Below are 19,981 nucleotides of genomic sequence, written 5' to 3' on the forward strand. Positions count from 1 at the left end.
ACTCTGTCACCCAGGCTGGAGTGCAGTGGCGCGATCTCGGCTCACTGCAAGCTCCGCCTCCCGGGTTCTCCTCATTCTCCTGCCTCAGCCTCCGGAGTAGCTGGGACTACAGGAGCCCGCCACCATGACCAGCTAATTTTTTGTATTTTTAGTAGAGAGGGTGTTTCACCACGTTAGCCAGGATGGTCTCCATCTCCTGACCTCATGATCCGCCCGCCCCAGTCTCCCGAAGTGCTAGCACGACAGGCATGAGCCACTGCACCCAGCCAAGTTACACAGGTTTATTAAGTATGGTACCAAAAGCATGATCCATAAAACGACTAACCCTCATCAAACTTTTTTTTTTTTTTTGGTTGAGACAGAGTCTCACCCTGTCGCCCAGGCTGGAGTGCTATGGCATAATCTCGGCTCACTGCAACCTCTGCCTCCTGGGTTCAAGTGATTCTCCTGCCTCAACCTCCCAAGTAGCTGGGATTACAGGAGCGTGCCTCCAAGCCCAGCTAATTTTTGTATTTTTAGTAGAGATGGGGTTTCACCATGTTGGCCAGGCTGGTCTCGAACTCCTGACCTCATGATCCACCCACCTCAGCCTCCCAAATTGCTGGGATTACAGACGTGAGCCACCGTACCCAGCCCAAACTTTTAAAACCTCTGCTCTTTAAAAGACGCTGTTAAAGGAATGAAAAAGCCACAGACTGGGAGAAAACACGCATGTATCTGATAAGAACTTTCAAAACTCAACAATAAGAAAACAATAACTGACATACAGTAAAAGCTGTATACAAATTCTTCACCAAAGACATACAGAAGGCAAATACGCACATGAAAAGATACTGCTACACATTCACTAGAATGGCTAGAATTAAAAAGACTGACCACACCAAGTGTTGTTAAGGATGTGGAGGAACTGCAACTCACAAACACTGCTGGTAGGAATGTAAAATGGTACCACCACTTTAGAAGACTGTTTGGCAGTTTCTCACAAAGTTAAATACACACCTGCCATAATAACCAGCCACTCAAATCTTCTGTATTTATTTACTCAGAAAAATCAAAGCATATGTTCACACAATAACCTGCATATAAATATTAACAGCATTTTCATTTGTAATAGCCCCAAACTGCAAATAACCTAAATGTTCATCACATGGTAAATGGATAAGCAAACTGAAGTATTTATTTCCACACAACAAAATACTACCTAACAATAAAAAGGAATGAACTGCTAATATACACTACGAGATGGATGGTTCTTTCAAGGCAAAACACGAAAGGAAAACCACTCTAAAGGGAAAAAATGGGCCAATGTGGCAAACAGCTAGGGACTGAAAGTCGAGACTCTTGGCATAACGTGTCTTAATCACGGGAAACCACTGAGAAAAATTCATCTGGGAGCATCGCTCTGGTTTAAATAGGAAGAACAGTAACCCAGGGAGAGAAAGAGTGGGAGCAGGAAGACCAAGTCAAGAAGGTTTTTCTCGGGGTGTGAACTATGGTCTGAGCAAGGGTGGTCATAGTGGAAGTGGAAATGTAAAGGAAGAGATGGATGTAAGGACAGAACATAAAGGCAGAATTTTATGATTAACAAAACTGGAAGAATTTGGGGAAAGGACACTGCTGTTGTCTCCTCCTCTGTCAAAGTTAACTGTGTGAAGCTAGTGTTGAAGGATAAAGCTGCCCCAGCAGTCCCAGGATTAAGGCCAAACCACAGCCTCAGATCAGAGTGTGCCCCACCACTGCTGCGGCAGAAAGGCAAAGCCCCGCGTGGGTGAAAAAAGTCCAAAAGGGGCCGGGCGCGGTGGCTCACGCTTGTAAACCCAGCACTTTGGGAGGCCGAGGCGGGCAGATCACGAGGTCAGGAGATCGAGACCACGGTGAAACCCCGTCTCTACTAAAAATACAAAAAATTAGCCGGGCGTGGTGGTGGGCGCCTGTAGTCCCAGCTACTCGGAGAGGCCGAGGCAGGAGAATGGCGTGAACCTGGGAGGCGGAGCTTGCAGTGAGCCAAGATTGCACCACTGCACTCCAGCCTGGGCGACAGAGCGAGACCCCGTCTCAAAAAAAAAAAAAAGTCCAAAAGGAACCAACACCAGGGAGTGCAGGCTCCTAGGAGGAAATTCCACTAAATAACCAATCTCCTCAAGATTCAGACCCAAACCAATTCCACTTTCAATATTAACACTGATTTCCAAAATCTAAAAATATTCATCTATGCCTTACATGGAAAATAATACTTTTTAAAAAAATATAATCAGAGTGCTAAAGTAGTCTAATCAAAAATTATCTCTAAAAACATTAACATGGAAATTCCACCTGTTGGCATGGCAAGAAATTCTTCAGTTTCTAGTAGGTGATACTATTTCATGAACAGATGCTCTGGTAGAGTTAACAACCTAGTGATTACAGATTTGCCTTGTGGGAGGACATGAGAAACACAGTATATAAAGCTTCAACGCAGTAAGAATTAAGCTTTTGTTGCACTTATCAACAGGCTAATTTAATGAACTTCAGAAATCGACTCAACGAAGTCCTAATTCTATACCCACCCCTCTCAAAATCCACCCCTTCATCTTTCTCTCCCAGCTGTACATACAAAGCATTTTATCACCCAACACATACCTGTTTGGAAGGTAGGATTCGCTCCAGGATACATGTTAGGAGAATAGGCAGGAGCTGCTGCTGCATAGCCCATGGGAAAACCAGCTGAAGAAAAATACAGAACGATCTCATGTCATCAACTGAAGTAGTGACGCACAATCACTAGAGCTCCTGCAAAGCCATCGGCTCTTACCTTCCTCCCCAGAACTCCACAGACTTAAGCAGCCCCAAGAGCACTATGTGTGGCCAACAGTGTGTGTCTAGTTGTCTTCTTCCTGCAGAACTTTGTTTTTTTTATTGTTGTCGTCTTTTGAGATAGTTTCACTTTCATCGCCCAGGCTGGAGTGCAATGGCACGATCTTGGCTCACTGCAACCTTTGCCTCCCAGGTTCAAGCAATTCTCCTGCCTCAGCCTTCCGAGGAGCTGGGATTACAGGCACGTGCCACCACACCTGGCTGATTTTTCTATTTTTAGTAGAGACGGGGTTTCATCACGTTAGCCAGGCCAGTCTCAAACTCCTGACTTCAGTTGATCCACCCGCCTCGGCCTCCCAAAGTGCTGGGATTATAGGTGTGAGCCACCACGCCTGGCTTTCCCTCAGAATTTTGATAATCACAATTATATATTTTATATTTTATTTTTATTTATTTTGGGGGGGGGGACAGAGTTTCACTCTTGTTGCCCAGACTAGAGGGCAGTGGCGCGATCTCGGCTCACTGCAACCTCCGTTTCAAGCGATTCTCCTGCCTCAGCCTTCCGAGTAGCTGGGATTACAGGCATCTACCACCATGACCAGCTAATTTTTGTATTTTTAGTAGAGACGAGGTTTCACCATGTTGACCAGGCTGGTCTCGAACTCCTGACCTTATGATCCACCCACCTCAGCCTCCCAAAGTGCTGGGATTACAGGCGTAAGCCACCACGCCCAGCCTCAATTATAACATTTCTGGAAGTTTCATTCCAAACTCTAATCACATAATTACTTAGCAAGAGTAGTAAGAGTGCTAAGGGTATCACATGCTAGGTCCTGTTACCCTCATCTGACTTCACTGCACAAAGTCTGGAAGAATCAGAATTCAAGTCTAGCTTGGACTCAAGGGGCCTATTTTTGCTGCTACCAGTGAACAGGTAAGCCTATTTAAAGGTCACTCATTTTCAATGAATTCAGACATTTTCTACATTACATATTTTGACTTAAAATCTATTATTTTTTGTTGTAAGAAACTGTTTAAAACTTCTAAATTCATTTCAGGTTTTTTCATATTCCGATGTTCTTTTTTTTAAGACAGAGTCTTGCTCTGTTGCCTATGCTGGAGCGCAGTGGTGAGATCTCGGCTCACTGCAACCTCTGCCTCCTGGGTTCAAGCATTTCTCCTGCCTCAGTCTCCCTAGTAGCTGGGACTACAAACGAGCACCACCATGCCCAGCTAATTTATGTTTTTTTTTTTTTTTTTTTTTTTTTTTTTTTTTTTTTTTTTTTTTTTTTTTTTTTTTTTTTTTTTTTTTTTGAGACGGAGTCTCGCTCTTTCACCCAGGCTGGAGTGCAGTGGCGCGATCTCGGCTCACTGCAGGCTCCACCCCCCGGGGTTCACGCCATTCTCCTGCCTCAGCCTCCTGCGTAGCTGGGACTACAGGCGCCTGCCACCTCGCCCAGCTAATTTTTTGTATTTTTAGTAGAGACGGGGTTTCACCGTGTTAGCCAGGATGGTCTCGATCTCCTGACCTTGTGATCCGCCCGCCTCGGCCTCCCAAAGTGCTGGGATTACAGGCGTGAGCCACCGCGCCCGGCCTTAATTTTTGTATTTTTAGTAGAGATGGGGTTTTGCCATGCTGGCCAGGCTGGTCTCGAACTCCTGACCTCAGGTGATCCACCTGCCTCGGCTTCCCAAAGTGCGGGTATTACCAGCGTGAGTTACCACGCCTTGCCATATTTTGATGTTCTGATCCCCAACTTCTCCAGCAAGCCCAGCTAATATGTTTTCATATGTCCCCTCCAAAGCTCATGGTGAAATCTGTCATTTTAACAGCACTGAGAGGTGGGACCTTTAATAGGTGACGCCTTTATTAAGACAGTGAGTTCCTGACAAAAAGGACAGGCCCCCTTTCTCTCTGACACACTCGCTGCCCTTCCACCATCCATCACAAGAGGATAGAGCCCAAAAGCGCTCACGAGATGCCATCGCCATGCTCTTGGACTTCCCCAACCTCCAGAATCAAGAGCCTAATAAATTTCTGTTCTTTATCCAGCCTGATATTCTGCTAAAGCAGCAGAAAACAAATTAAGACACCAGTCATAAATCCAGGCTGTGTCTTACTTAAGCTTCAGTCTTCTTACAGAAGGAGCTCTAACTGGGACTGCATACACACAGAAATGGGAAAAACCCAACTACAGTCCATGTGCAAACAAGCTGACCTTTATTAATACAAATAATGAATCTTATTAAGACTAAACCGTGACCTAGTAATTCATAGTATGAACAAAACAGAAACATCAAATAAGACATTGAGTGCTACAGTCAGAATCCTGGCCCCAAGGTGCAACCAGCAGAGGGGGCCTCAGGCATCTGCCCTTTTCGATAAGGCCTCCCTTCCCTTCAGGCTGACCCCTCTGGCTCACAGTACAGGAGGCATCACTTGTGACAGCTGAGGTATTAGAAAGCTTTTTTTTTTTTTTTGAGACAGAGTCTCGCTCTGTTGCCAGGCTGGAGTGCAATGGCGTGATCCCGGCTCACTGCAACCTCTACCTCCCTGGTCCAAGCGATTCTCTTGCCTCAGCCTCCTGAGTAGCTGGGATTTCGGGCACACGCCAACACGCCCAGCTAATTTTTGTATTTTTAGTAGAGACGGGGTTTCACCATGTTGGCCAGAATGGTCTCCATCTCCTGACCTCATAATCCGCCCTCCTCGGCCTCCCAAAGTGCTGGGATTACAGGTGTGAGCCACTGCACCCAGCCAGAAAGCGTTCTTTCTATTCAGGGCACACAGCCAACAAGATGACCCAGGTTTCCTAGCCTTGACTACTGTTCCCACTAGTTGTGAGAAGCTGTAATTTCTCTATTGCGCACTTCCTTCACCTGTAAATAAAGTTGAAAGAGAAGAGTAGTCTTCAAAAGAAACCATGTTGAGGAGGCCTGGAGAAAGGTGTCTCTTATGGCACTTGGACTGGGATTTTTTTTTTTTTTTTTTTTTTACAGGCATCAAATGTGGTTTAATGGACAGACAGATTAATGACAGTAACAATAGTTTCATATTGAGTGTTTACTATGTTCCATGCACTATTCTAGGCATATTACATGTATTATTACTCATTTAATCCCTATAATAACAACCCTATGAGGTTGAAATCGTTATCTCCATTTTACAAGTGAAACAGAAACAGAGAAGCTGACCTGGATTTTTAAGGTGTTACGATCCCTTAGGAACAAATCATGGTGCTAACAGTAACCAAAGCAAGGAAGCCCTAAGGCTGAGGTAAAAACAGGGCAGGGGATCTGAGCGGAATGCCAAAAGGAAAATCTTTGTAGATGGGACAGAAAGTTCTGAACACAGCTCCTCACGTGCCTCCCTTCAGCCCCCTCAGCCTGGATCCCTTGCTCTACTCCCCTGCATCCCTAAGCCATCCTGCAGGTTTCTGTGGGAGCAGGAGGCATCAGCATCACCAACCCCTAGCCCCAGAATCCCTCCAAGTGCCCAGTTCTCATCTTTATCCTTGCTTCAAAGTTGCTTTCCTCACTTGAAACTGATCCCCGTCTACCTCAGCAGAAGCCATTCTGGGTTTCCCTCCTGGACTCTCACCCTCCCATTTGCCCTCTCTAATTAGTCAGAGAACAGAGTATGGTGGACGTCAAGGGCAGATTCAATTTCAAACAGACCCACAATGGCCACTGGAAAGACCAGGACAGCAGTTCTGGGGATGCTGAGAGACTCCTCAGAAGCCCAATTGTGAGCACAGGAAGACCAAGAAAGGTCTGGAACTGCCCTCAGAGACCAGGGAACCAGTAAGATTTTTTTTTTCCAATGGTTTCCTTCTTTAAAAAAAAAAAAGTTTCAACTACCACTGACCTAGATCATATCCTGTAGGCCTCTGCAATAATTTCCACAAAATCCAAATTCCTCATCTCTCCCTAAAACTCTACCAACATATTCTCAGGGGAAGAGGGCTGCTCTGGATTTGTTTGCTGAAGACTGTGTCTAAGGGTCCCTGAAAAACCACTGTCATCTTTGCTTAGTCCTTCCCATCCCCACTTTCTTTCTTTTTTTTTTTTTTTTTTTTTGAGATGGAGTCTCTCTCTGTCGCCCAGGCTGGAATGCAGTGGCACGATCTCGGCTTACTGCAAGCTCCGCCTCCTGGGTTCACACCATTCTCCTGCCTCAGCCTCCTGAGTGGCTAGGACTACAGGGGCCCGCGCCCGGCTAATTTTTTGTATTTTTAGTAGAGACAATGTTTCACCATGTTAGCCAGGATGGTCTTGATCTACATACCTCGTGATCCGCCCACCTTGGCCTCCCAAAGTGCTGGGATTACAGGCACTAGCCACCGTGCCCGGCCCCCCCACTTTCTAACAAGAAGTTAACACATCCTATAATGAAACAGCAAACACACACGATAGTATTTAAGATGGCATCACTAGCCACCAGTGACAAGATGTCGCTACATACCTGGTCTCTGGTATGGGGGTCAAAGACTCCCAATCTCCTAGACGGCCTCTGCTACTTCCGTGCTCCCATAGCCTCATCCCTTCAGCCACATCCCACTTGCTCTGTCACCACCCTGACCCAAGCCGCGGCGTGACTCCCCTATCTCCAATGGTTTCTACCTGGACTGCACAAAACCCACAGGGGCAGCTTTGGAAGGACCCCCAACACTGCTTTAGCTGGTCTCGGGTGCACCAGCCTCTTTTTTCTCATTCTCTCCAGACAGCGAATCTGCAGGGTTCCAAGCAACCGAGTTAAGAATCACTGTTTCTTCCTATTCCTGATCTTTCTGGGCACCCCATCCCCCAGCAGACAGAGACTGTCTCCTTCAGCATCTACTCTAGCCCTCTTCTGGCATGGTAGGCTGGAAAGGTCAGACTCCCTACATCAAGGGACCGGAGCGATCCCAAACCTGAATCATTTCCACAAGACAGATCACCTTACAAAAGTAAAAGCTTCAGAACAGCAAAAAGACCATAGTTAAGCAAAAGAACAAATTCAGATAAAGTATCTGTAAATTATTTAGACAAAGGGCTAGTACACTTAATACGTAAGTAACTTTTAAGACTAGAAAAACAAACATCCCCCCCACCCCCACCACTCAAATCAATAGACACAGATAGACAGAACTGCAAACTACAACTACGCTAACTTCAGACTAGCAGAAATCCAGAAGCTGGAAAACACATTCTGTTAGCCAGGCTGTGGGGAAATCGTCTCACACTGCTGATGAGAACTCAGCAGTATCCTAACAATCACATGTGCATCTGCTCTCTGACCCAGCAACCCCAGCTCTAGGAACCCACCCTGAGAATTCCCACAGAGTCACACAAACATAGGGCTGTTCACACCATCATTACTAAAATAGCACATACTTCAAACAACTCCAATGCCCATCACAAGGAAACTGGCTCAATCAACTATGGAAGCTCACAAGATGGAGTGTATGTAACACCATTACATTTAAAAAAAAAAAGAACAAGGCAAACCTCTGTGAACTGTTACGGAGTGATTCCTAGCAAACATTAAGCAACAAAGCGAAGTGAGCAACGCCGCCTGCATCTCTTTTCCAGAAAGAACCTGCTGTTCAGCCAGAAGTATGTGGACCAACAGTCTCAGGAGCAGGACCACGCCACTGGTGCCTCATGTGGGCCTCCAATTGCTAACCCTTGCCCCAGAGCACCCCGTGGGCTGGCCATGAGTTCGGCAAATGTGCCTCACAGTCTGAGGCTCTCCCTAATTCTACTTCCTTCCTGCTGGATTTTCCTATGTGATAGCCCCCGCAAAATGTTTACGTTCCTAACTCCATCCCAGTGTCCACTACCATTTGTGGAACAAAGGAGAAATTAGGATCTACAGCCTTGTTGACCTGGGGGGTGCTTGTCAATTCTCAGCATGGGCAAGAGGCCAAGTCTAGGTTCTCCCTGGACAGAAGGCCGTGGCTGGAGGACATGGGTTTTGGTGATCTTGAAGGGATGTAGTGATAAAATTGGACCTTAGATGAGCTTCAAAACCAGTTAAAGTCTGCTTTAAGACATATGTCAAATTCTAAAGCTACCCCAGCAGACAGCAAAAAATCTCTGAAACGCAGAGTTTTCCTTATTCCCCTGGTGTAAGAGACAAAGATCAGGGTACGGATCCACAAGAGGGATGGACTGTGCAGAGCATGCCAGGCTTATGGAAACCCTGAGCTCCAGAATAAGGGCAAAACAAAGGGAGATCGAGCCTTGCCAAAACTGAAATGCATCTAAGCCCAGCTCCAAGTGGATTAAGAAGACCATTCAGCATGCTACCTTCCCAGCAAAAGAAGACATCATCAGCGAAACCACCCATAATTTCTAATACACTTTGTGAGATAGTTAATGAAAAACACCAGGCATGCCAAGACAGGACCACGTGACGGAAAAACAAAAGAACAGAACAAACGGACAATAAAAACTGACGCACAGGTGATCCAGAGACTGCAGTCAGCAGTTTTTAAAGTAACTCAGTAGTATGCTGGAAAAAAAACAGAAGATGGAGAAAATACATATAAAGACTTGATTCAATACATGAATTATAGCAAATTAGAGCAGAATTAGCAGGACAAATGGAAGCAGATCAGTATAAACTATCTGTATTAAAGCTCATGGAGAAAAAGAAACTACAAAACAGGGTGCAAGAGACAGGAAGGACAGACTGAAATGGTCTAATACACTTACAGATGGAGTTCCAGGAGAGGAGAGAAAGGGACAAAAACAATATTTGAAGAGCTACTGCTACTGCTGGAAGAAATCAACTCAGAGTCAAGAAGTTCTCTGAACACTATGCAAGGTAATACAAATAAAACAGCATCTAGTTACATCATGGTAAAAGCAAAGATATTTTTAACGTAGCAAGGTGCACAGGGATTGGGGGAAATGTAGAGAAGAAACATAATTTCAAAGAGGCAAAAATTATTCTGGGTCAGGCACAGTGGCTCACGCCTGTAATCCCAGTACTTTGGGAGGCTGAGGTGGGATGAGCACAGGAGTCTGAGATCAGCCTGGGCAACATAGTGAGACACGATCTCTACAAAAATTAAAATTAAAAAATTATTCAGGCATGGTAGTGCACACCTGTAGTCCCAGCTACTTGGGAGACTGAGGCAGGAGGATCCCTTGAGTCCAAGCAGTTTGAGGCTGCAGTGAGCCATGACTACACCACTGCACTGCGGCCTGAATGACAGAGCAAGACTCTTTCTCAAAGAAAAAAAAAAAATATTTTGACAGAAACCAGATGACAAATTTTATCTTTAAAGTGCTGAGAGGAAATAATGTGACCTTATTCGGGAAAATAATCTTCACAGATGTGATTAAGTGAAGGATCTTGAGATGAGGTCATTCTGGAATCCTGGACTGCCCAGGTTGGCTCTAAATCCAATGAAAAGTGTCCTTATAAAAAACACACAGGGCCGGGCACAGTGGCTCAGGCCTGTAATCCCAGCACTTTGGGAGGCCAGTCACTTGAGGTCAGAAGTTCGAGACCAGCCTGGCCAACACGGTGAAACCCCATCTCTACTAAAAATACAAAAATTAGTCGGGCGTGGTGGCACGCACCATGCACCTGTAATCCCAGCTACTCAGGAGGCTGAGGCAGGAGAATCACTTGAACTTGGGAGGCAGATGTTGCAGAGAGCCAAGATCACGCCACTGCACTCCAGCCTGGGTGACAGAGTGAGACTTTGTCTCAAAACAAACAAACACACAAAAAACACACAGGAGAGGATGTGACCATGGAGGCAGAAATGGGAGTGATGCAGCCACAAAGCCATGTGCTAAAGATTGCAGACAGCCACCAGAAACTAGAAGAGGCAAGGAATGGATTTTCCTCTGGGGCCTGCACTAGGAGTACAGACCTGCCAACACCTTGATTTCGAACCTCTGAGAATACATCTCTATGGCTTTAACCCACCAAGTTTGTGGTTACTTGTTATAGCAGCCACAAAAAAAACAAATACACTCGGCAAAAGAATGCCTCAAAAGGAAAGCAAAATAAAGACTTCACAAAACAAAATTCACTAACAGACTTGTGGTTTAAAAAAAAAAAAAAGTGGCTGGGCACAGTGGCTCACACTTGTAACCCCAACACTTTGGGAGGCCAAGGTGGGAGGATCACCTGAGGTCAGGAGTTCTTGTTCAGCCTGGCCAACATGGCAAAAACCCATCTCTACTGAAAATACAAACATTAGCTGGGCATGGTGGCGGGCGCCTGTAATCCCAGCAACTCAGGAGTCTGAGGCAGGAGAATCACCTGAATGTGGGAGGCAGAAGTTGCAGTGAGCCAAGATCATGCCATTCCACTCCAGCCTGGGCAACAAGAGTGAAACTCCATCTCAGAAAAAAAAAAAAATGTTGAGAGTTGTTCAGATAAAGGTAAACGACTCCAGAGAGAAACATGTAAATAGAGAAAGCAATGAAGAGCACCAAAAACAGTAAATGTGTGAATAAATATAAATGGCTGTTGACTGCACAAAATTAAAACAGTAATGTCTTTTCTTTCTTTTGAGACAGAGTCTCGCTCTGTCACCAGGCTGGAGTACTGTGACACAAGTAATATCTTAAGGTAAGGCAACAATAGAAAAAGAGGGGCTCACGCTTATAATCACAGCACTTTGGGAGGCTCAGGAGGGCGGATCACTTGAGGTCGGCAATTCGAGACCAGCCTGGCTAACATAGTGAACCCTATCTCTACTAAAAATACAAAAAATTAGCTGGGCATGGTGGCATGAATCTGTAATCCCAGTTACTCGGGAGGCTGAGGCTGGAGAATTGCTTGAACCCGGGAGATGGAGGTTGTAGTGAGCTGAGATCGTGCCACTGCATTCCAGCCTGGGCAACATGGCGAGACTGTCTCAAAAAAATAAAAATAAAAAAGGTATAATCTTTATAATAAGCACTAAAAGAATAGCAAAAGAATTTTTTTTTTTTTTTTGAGACAGAGTCTTGCTCTGTCGCCCAGGCTGGAGTGCAGTGGCACCATCTCGGCTCACTGCAAGCTCCACCTCCCGGGTTCATGCCATTCTCCTGCCTCAGCCTCCTGAGTAGCTGGGACTACAGGCGCCCGCCACCATGCCCGGCTAATTTTTTTTGTATTTTTAGGAGAGACGGGGTTTCAGTGTTAGCCAGGATGGTCTCGATCTCCTGACCTTATGATCTGCCTGCCTCGGCCTCCCAAAGTGCTGGGATTACAGGCATGAGCCACTGCGCCCAGCCTGTCACTCCTTTTCTTATAGTTTCTCTACTCAGTCCTTCTGCAGAAGAGCTCCAGATGTTTCTTTACTGTTCTGTTTTCCTCCCTTTCCTTATGTTGCATTCTGGTTCTCTGTTAACCAGTGTTTTGTCTTGATATTAACCTGAAATTTGTTCATATGCCATTTTGTTTCATTTCTTAAAGTTCCAGCTAGTTCTTTTTTCTCAGCACCTTGTTCCCCTCTTATGTTTCTGATTTCTTTTATATCTGCAATTCTTCTAAACTTGGCTATGTGACATACCATCTACCTGATGGTTCTTCTCCTGCAGTCTGTCATGGCTGGTGCCTCTTACTTGATGGGAGGCATCCCATGCTAGCAGGCAGAACTTTGCCTGAAGGAAGCCCACGCAACCTGGGTTATGAACATATGCCCCCACAGCAGTTCTGCATTTGCTGCTGTCAGGAGCCCCAGGAGTAATGAAGCCTGGAGACTATTTTTATGTTAATTTCTCAACTTCTGAACCCCTGGGGAGTATAATACAAGCTAGAGCCCCACACATCTCTGAATGCTTACAAAGTCTTAGTGAAGATCTCCCCCTTCTCAGAGCCCAAGCATACAAACTTCCTTATGGGGCCACCGGACGACTAGACTGTTTAGTCTCTCTCTTTGCTGGGGAGTATCACCCTCCAGAGGGACAAGAATGATTGGTAAGAAGTCTCACTCTCATTCCCTGTTGCAAGGGTCCTAATACTCAATCTCTATCCCCATGTGGGTTGTTAAAACCCACAAATAGCACATGTCCCCAGGACAGGCACGACATTAGTTCAAAGGCCAAGTTAGCTGGGTTTAACATGGCTTTCACATTTGACCCCAGATACCTCTCTTACCTCCTGCAAGTTCAGTTATGCATTTGTAAAATGTTTTATTTCACTTTCTGAGAGTCTTAGCAACAAAGTTTTGGGGTTCTCTCTTCTACCATATTATCAAAACCCAAAATGAAACTATATCATTATAAGTAACTACTTCTTGTGCAAAGTCACCGAAGGGAACAACCATTTGCTATTTTTGACCAACCAGCTCCTATCCCCTCAATATCCATTTCGCTGCAACCCTCACTTACAGTCCATATTTGACTAGCTGACTCCACTAAAGGGATGTGGATCAGGCCTAAGTCAATCAGCAGACTCCCCCTTTGTGGCCCAGGGATGGATGCTGCTGAGTTTAATCAGAAAAAGCCCAGGACTGGTTTGAATAGAGAACAAGCAGCCCCATCAGGCTTTCCTGTAGGGTGGAAGTAAAGAGGCTAAGAGCCTACTGGGAGGGGCTTGAACTTCAGAGACCACAATGAGAAGGAGTGGGACCTGTGACCAACATTAAGTTAACACTGAGGAAGCGAAGCTGAGACCAGGAGGTAGAGAAACTAGATCCTGGTCCCAACTGCTGGAGCCACTAGATCAAGTTTTGACCAAATCCAGTCCTATCATTTGATTTTTCACTTCCAGGTATTTTCTTTCTTATCTAAGCCACTTTGAGCTGCGTTTGTCAATAGAAAGCATTCTTAGTGACATGAAAATATACCAAGTATTCAAAGTTCAAAAATGAAAACAAAATTTTACTTGCTTACCTGGATAACCAATTCCTTTGGCATTTGCATAGGGAACCCCAGAAGATCCAGGACTATAAACAGGATTCATGATTTCAAAAACTAAAAGAAAAAAAAGGGAATTTAGCCAAGCACTTTTGCTCTCAGATTTTTCTCTAGCACTAGTCCCCAAAAAGCAGGTAGCTAGAGTCCTTTCTCTGTGCTGCTATACAACAATGCATTTCATGCTGCCCCCAACCAACAGAGAACAGAAAAGGGACACTTGATGTCCTAATGGGTGCCAAACCAGGGCATGATAAACTTTTCTTCACAGTTCTCCTCAGTCCATCAGAAGCTAAGGAGTAAAAATTGTTAGCTATGGCCGGGTGTGGTGGCTCACACCTGTAATACCAGCACTTTGGGAGGCCGAGGCGGGAGGATCGCGAGGTCAGAAGATCGAGACCATCCTGGCTAACACGGTGAAACCTCATCTCTACTAAAAAATACAAAAAATTAGCCGAGCATCTTGGCGGGCGCCTGTAGTCCCAGCTATTCGGGAGGCTGAGGCAGGAGAATGGTGTGAGCCCGGGAGGCAGAGCTTGCACTGAGCCGAGATGGCTCCACTGCACTCCAGCCTGGGCGACAGAGCAAGACTCCGTCTCAAAAAAAAAAAAAAAAAAAAGAAAACATTGTTAGCTATATGTCCACTAAAAACAAGGAGAAAGGCCAGGTACGGTGGCGCACTCCTATAATCCCAGCACTCTGGGAGGCCGAGGTGGGCAGATCACCTGAGGTCAGGAGTTTGAGACCAGCCTGGCCAACATGGTGAAACCCCATTTCTACTAAAAATACAAAAATTGGCCAGGAGGCCGGGCGCAGTGGCTCACACCTGTAATCCCAGCACTTTGGGAGGCCAAGGCGGGCGGATCACGAGTTCAGAGATCGAGACCATCCTGGCTAACACAGTGAGACCCCGTCTCTACTAAAAATACAAAAAATTAGCCGGGCGAGATGGCGGGTGCCTGTAGTCCCAGCTACTCGGGAGGCTGAGGTAGGAGAATGGCGTGAACCCCGGGAGGCGGAGCCTGCAGTGAGCCAAGATCGCGCCACTGCACTCCAGCCTGGGCGACAGCGAGACTCTGCCTCAAATAATAAAAAAAAAAAAATTGGCCAGGATTGGTGGCTCATGCCTGTAATCTTAGCACTTTGTCAGGAGATCAAGACCATCCTGGCCAACATGGTCAAACCCCGTCTCTACTAAAAATACAAAAATTAGCTGGGTGTGGTGGCGCGTGCCTGTAATCCCAGCTACTCAGAAGGCTACGGCAGGAGAATCGCTTGAACCAGGTAGTCGGAAGTTGCAGCGAGTCAAGATTCCGCCACTACACTCCAGCCTGGCGACAGAACGAGACTCCGTCTCAAAAAAACAAAACAAAAACAAAAATTAGCCAAGTGTGGTGACACACACCTGTAATCCCAGCTACTTGGGAGGCTGAGGCACAAGAATCACTTGAATCCAGGAGGTGGAGATTGGCAGTGAGCCGAGCTCATGCCATTGCACTCCAACCTGGGCAACAGAGCGAGACTTTGTCGCAAAAAAAAAAAAAAGGAGAAAACTCTGCAAGTAACCAAAATGTTCTTCTAACAGAGGATAGTTAACCAAGACATATCCAGAACATGAAACATCACATAGCTGCTTTTCAAGAAGTGTTTAAAAACAGAATAATACAATGTTAAGTGAAAACAAAGTAGAGTATTATACTGCATCCTGCATTACACAGTATGATCCCAAATAAACACCTATGTGTATAAAGATGTGCATCCCTGGCACAAACAGAAAAAAAGTGTGAAAGGAAATATATAAAAATATGAACAGTAATTGACTCTAGATGGGAGTGAATTTAGTGTTCCTTTTGCAGTTTCCTGTATTTACTTTTTTTTTTCTTCCCCAGACGGAGTCTCACTCTGTCGCTAGGCTGGAGTGCAGTGGCATGATCTCAGCTCACTGCAACTTTGCCTCCCAGGTTTAAGTGATTCTCCTGCCTCAGCCTCCCGCATAGCAGGGACTACAGGCATGCGCCACCACACCCAGCTAATTTTTGTATTTTTAGTAGAGACGGGGTTTCACCATGTTGGCCAGGATGGTCTCATCTCTTGACCTCGTGATCTGCCCACCTCAGCCTCCTGAAGTGCTGGGACTGTATTTCTTCCCCCTGTCCCCCACGCCACCCCAAGACAGGGTCTTGCTCTGTTGCCCAGGCTGGAGTGCAATGGCACAATCTCAGCTCATTGCAACCTCGACCTCCTGGGTTCAAGTGATTATCCCACCTCAGCCTCCCTAGGAGCTGGGACTACAGGTGTGGTGCCACCACACCTGGCTAAGTTTTGTATTTTTTTTTTTTTTTTTAATAGAGATGAGGTTCCATCATGTTGCCCAGGCTGGTTTCAGACTCCTGGGCTCAAGAGATCCACCCACCTCAGCTTCCCAAGTAGATGGGACTACAGGTGTGTGCCACCATGCCACTCTAGTTTCCTGTATTTCTTCAAAAACTTGTTAAATTGTTTTTTCTAAGAAAGACTAATTGGTTACAGTCCAGCACCTCTATGAATCCATTCAATGTTTTATCATCCATCAATCTTTCTTTTTCCTGACAAGTTCAAGAACTTGCGCGGTGGCTCACGCTTGTAATCCCAGCACTTTGGGAGGCCGAGGTGGGCGGATCACGAGGTCAGGAGATCGAGACCACGGTGAAACCCCGTCTCTACTAAAAATACAAAAACTTAGCCAGGCGTGGTGGCGGGCGCCTGTAGTCCCAACTACTCGGAGAGGCTGAGGCAGGAGAATGGTGTGAACCCAGGAAGCGGAGCTTGCAGTGAGCCGAGATTTCGCCACTGCACTCCAGCGTGGGCGACAGAGCGAGACTCCGCCTCAAAAAAAAAAAAAAAAGAACTTGCACAGCCATAACCAGGACTCTACCCCTCCCCAACAGAAGTACTGTTGGGAACTGATTCCCATGATTCCCATTCAGTTCTCTAGTAAGCGCCTCTGAATCTTATCCAGGGTATTATTTTCTTTTATTCATTTATTTTTTTTTTAGACGTGGTCTCCCTCTGTCAGTCATAGCTCACTGCAGACTTGAACACCCAAGCTTAAGTGATCTTCCCACCTCAGCCTCCAGGGTAGCCAGGACTACAGGTGTGCATCGCCACGTCTGGCTCATTTTTAGTAGAGACAGAGTCTCGCTACGTCACTCAGGCTGGTCTTGAACTCCTGAGTTCAAGTGATCCTCCCGCCTTGGCCTCCTAAAATGCAGTGTATTAAAGTGTGAACTTTCACTATTCCTCATCTGGTAAATCATTCACTGATGTATGTGGTTATAAAGATTAAGGTGGGCCGGGCGCGGTGGCTCACGCTTGTAATCCCAGCACTTTGGGAGGCCGAGGCGGGCGGATCAGGAGGTCAGGAGATGGAGACCACGGTGAAACCCCGTCTCTACTAAAAATACAAAAAAAATTAGCCGGGCGTGGTAGCGGGCGCCTGTAGTCCCAGCTACTCGGAGAGGCTGAGGCAGGAGAATGGCGTGAACCCGGGAGGCGGAGCTTGCAGTGAGCCGAGATCGCGCCACTGCACTCCAGCCTGGGCGACAGAGCGAGACTCCGTCTCAAAAAAAAAAAAAAAAAGATTAAGGTGATCTTTAAGATTTAAAACAGCATGTGTGGGGGTAGGGGGGTATATGGGAACTCTCTGTACCTTCTGCTCAATTTTGCTGTGAACCTAAAACTGCTAGACCTAAAAAAAAGTCTATTTTTAGGCTGAGTACAATGGCTCATGCCTGTATTCCCAGCACTGTGGGAGGATCGCTTGAGGCCAGGAGTTCAAGACGAGCCTGGGCAATATAACAAGCGTCCATCTCTGAAAAACATGTAGTAAGTAACAAAACACAAAATGTGCATTTTATGTCTGCCTTCCCCACATCCCCATTTAGAATGTAGCCAAAACAAGCAGGGAATATGCACCTGGTTCTGTTTAAAGGCAGTATCTCCAGCATCAATAACAACATCTGGTACAAAATAGGTGCAACTACCTACCGACTTTCTAAAAAACAAATGCCTTTCAGAACACTCTAGGTGTCAAAATCCATTACAAAGACAAAATACAAAAAGAAACCACTTCAAATTTTCAGCTCATTTGACTCATTTAGAATATTCACCACCAAGCAATCTTGTAGTAAGAAGAAAATATTAGGTCACATAATTAGCCTCTGTAACAGGAAGTTCTGGATTAAATTAGGAATAAACTGGCAACTTTAGTAACTAAAATATTCATTACCTGAACTGTCTAATTTTTTTAAACTTCTAAACCAAAGCCAAATGCCAAATTTGTCATGGCATCCACAACTACAGCTACGTGACAGGTCTTGACCAGCACTGACCAACAAAACTTTGTACAATGGCCACATCCTTCTCTATCTGTGCTGTACCCTACAGCAGCTGCCTGCCAAGAGTGCTAAGCACCTGAAAAATAAGGCTAAATAAGGCTAGTGTGAGATTGATCTTTCAGCTTTAACTTCAACATAAGTAGTCACATGTGGCTAGTGGTTACTATACTGGACAGTGCAGGTCTACAGTTCAAAGTACGGAGAAAACAAGTATACAAAGGCATAGCAGGTAAGCAGGAAAATCAATTGTGTGTCTTACCCTATAGTTTAGGAATAAACATACTAGCAACTGCCAATCCCTATCCCCTGTACTTTTAACCCATGCTTGGCGGATCTGCAACCAAGAAATTGTGGAGGTCTGCAAATACTTCACCTGCTTCTCTGGTTCAACTATCATCTCTCAAGAAGCAAATATTTCCCAAATGTTATTTCTTTCTTCTGTGCCAGGAGCTAATTTTTATTTCTTAATTGAATTGCAGATAAGCAAAGCACTACACAAAGGCCACAGAGAAAACAAAAGGGCAAGTCAAAATCTCTTCTGAGTTTTACAATCTAGAAAAGCGCTGTCCAACAGAACTGTTCACAAAGATGGAAACAAGCCCTGGCAATATGGCAAGACCCTGTCTCTACAAAAAGTAAAAAGATCAGCTGGATGTGGTGGTGCACACCTGTGGTCCCAGCTACTTGGGATCAGTTGAGTCCAGGAGTTCGAGGCTGCAGTGAGCTATGATCGTATCACTGCAGTCCAGCCTAGACAATGGAGCAAGACCCTATCTCAAAAACAAAGATGAAAACCTGTCTGTGCTGTCCAAATATGGTAACTGAATTTTTAGTTTAACTAACTTCAACAGTCCTATGTAGGTGACAGCCATTGTATTGGACAGTGCAGACATATACATAATAAGATTAAAAGTATGAATACTTTTTGATACAAGGCAACAAGTGTTAAGTCACAAGAGAATAAAGTGTTCTGAGGGCTGAGAGGGGACAGCAAAAATTCTGTGGGGGAGGAAAGAAATAGTCAGGAAAAACTTGATTAAAGGGTAGCATTAGGCCAGGCACAGTGGCTCATGCCTGTAATCCCAGTACTTTGGGAGGCCGAGGTGGGAGGATCACTTGAGGTCAGGAGTTGGAGACCAGCCTAGCCAACATGCTGAAACCCCATCTCTACTAAAAATACAACAAAAATTAGCCGGGCATGTTGGCAGGCGCCTGTAATCCCAGCTACGCAAGAGGCTGAGGCAGGAGAATCACTTGAATCTGGGAGGCAGAGGTTACAGTGAGCTGAGATCGTGCCACTGCACTCCAGCCTGGGCAACAGAGCAAGACTCCGTCTCAAAAAATAGTAATAATAATAATTAAAGGGCAGCATTTCCAATAAACAATGGATAGGATCAAATCAACCACAGAAATGAGAAAAAGCAAGATGCATTTTAGGAACATTAAGCAATTGAGTTTGTTTGGAGCTTAGGCTCTATGTAGGGAATCAGTAATATTTGATTGTGGAGACACAGCTTAGGTACAACCACCAGGTGGAGACCCTTAAATATGGGCTGAGTGGAGATGTCCTCTGGTAGGCAAAGAAGCTCCTGAGCAGCATAGGTAAACAGAGTTACCACATGACCCCACAATTCCACTCCTAGGTACATACCCAAGAGAAGTGAAAACACATGCTACACCTACAGTTGGACATGAACATTTATAACAGCATTATTCCTAACAGCCAAAAACTGCAAACTCAAATGAAGTACTGAAGGATGTTAGGAGGCTCTCCTTCCGTATCGACCTGACTTATAGCCTAGACCAACAATAATAAAACTCTACTTGGCTGGTTGCAGTGGCTCATCCCTGTAATCCCAGCACTTTGAGAGGCCGATGAGGGCGGATCGCTTGAGGCCAGGCGTTCGAGACCAGCCTGGGCAACATGGTGAAACCCCATCTCTGCTAAAAATACA

The 19,981-nt window shown here is 45.6% G+C and overlaps 1 protein-coding gene across 2 annotated transcripts in view; it reads right to left on the bottom strand.

Annotated features, from left to right (window-relative positions):
* FAM168B (family with sequence similarity 168 member B) overlaps nucleotides 1–19,981 on the bottom strand; it is a 44,627-nt gene that overhangs the window by 18,791 nt on the left and 5,855 nt on the right. For both annotated transcript variants that reach the window (XM_032145996.2, XM_032145995.2), the window contains exons 2-3: nucleotides 13,630–13,710; nucleotides 2,620–2,703 (exon numbers count right to left, since the gene is read on the bottom strand). In XM_032145996.2, the coding sequence (XP_032001887.1) occupies nucleotides 2,620–2,703; nucleotides 13,630–13,699 (154 nt within the window). In that variant the 5' untranslated portion in view covers nucleotides 13,700–13,710. The remainder of the gene's footprint in view (nucleotides 1–2,619; nucleotides 2,704–13,629; nucleotides 13,711–19,981) is intronic.

The sequence above is a fragment of the Hylobates moloch genome, unplaced genomic scaffold (genome assembly GCF_009828535.3).
Source record: "Hylobates moloch isolate HMO894 unplaced genomic scaffold, HMol_V3 SCAFFOLD_24, whole genome shotgun sequence".
In the NCBI taxonomy this organism is placed as follows: Eukaryota; Metazoa; Chordata; class Mammalia; order Primates; family Hylobatidae; genus Hylobates; species Hylobates moloch.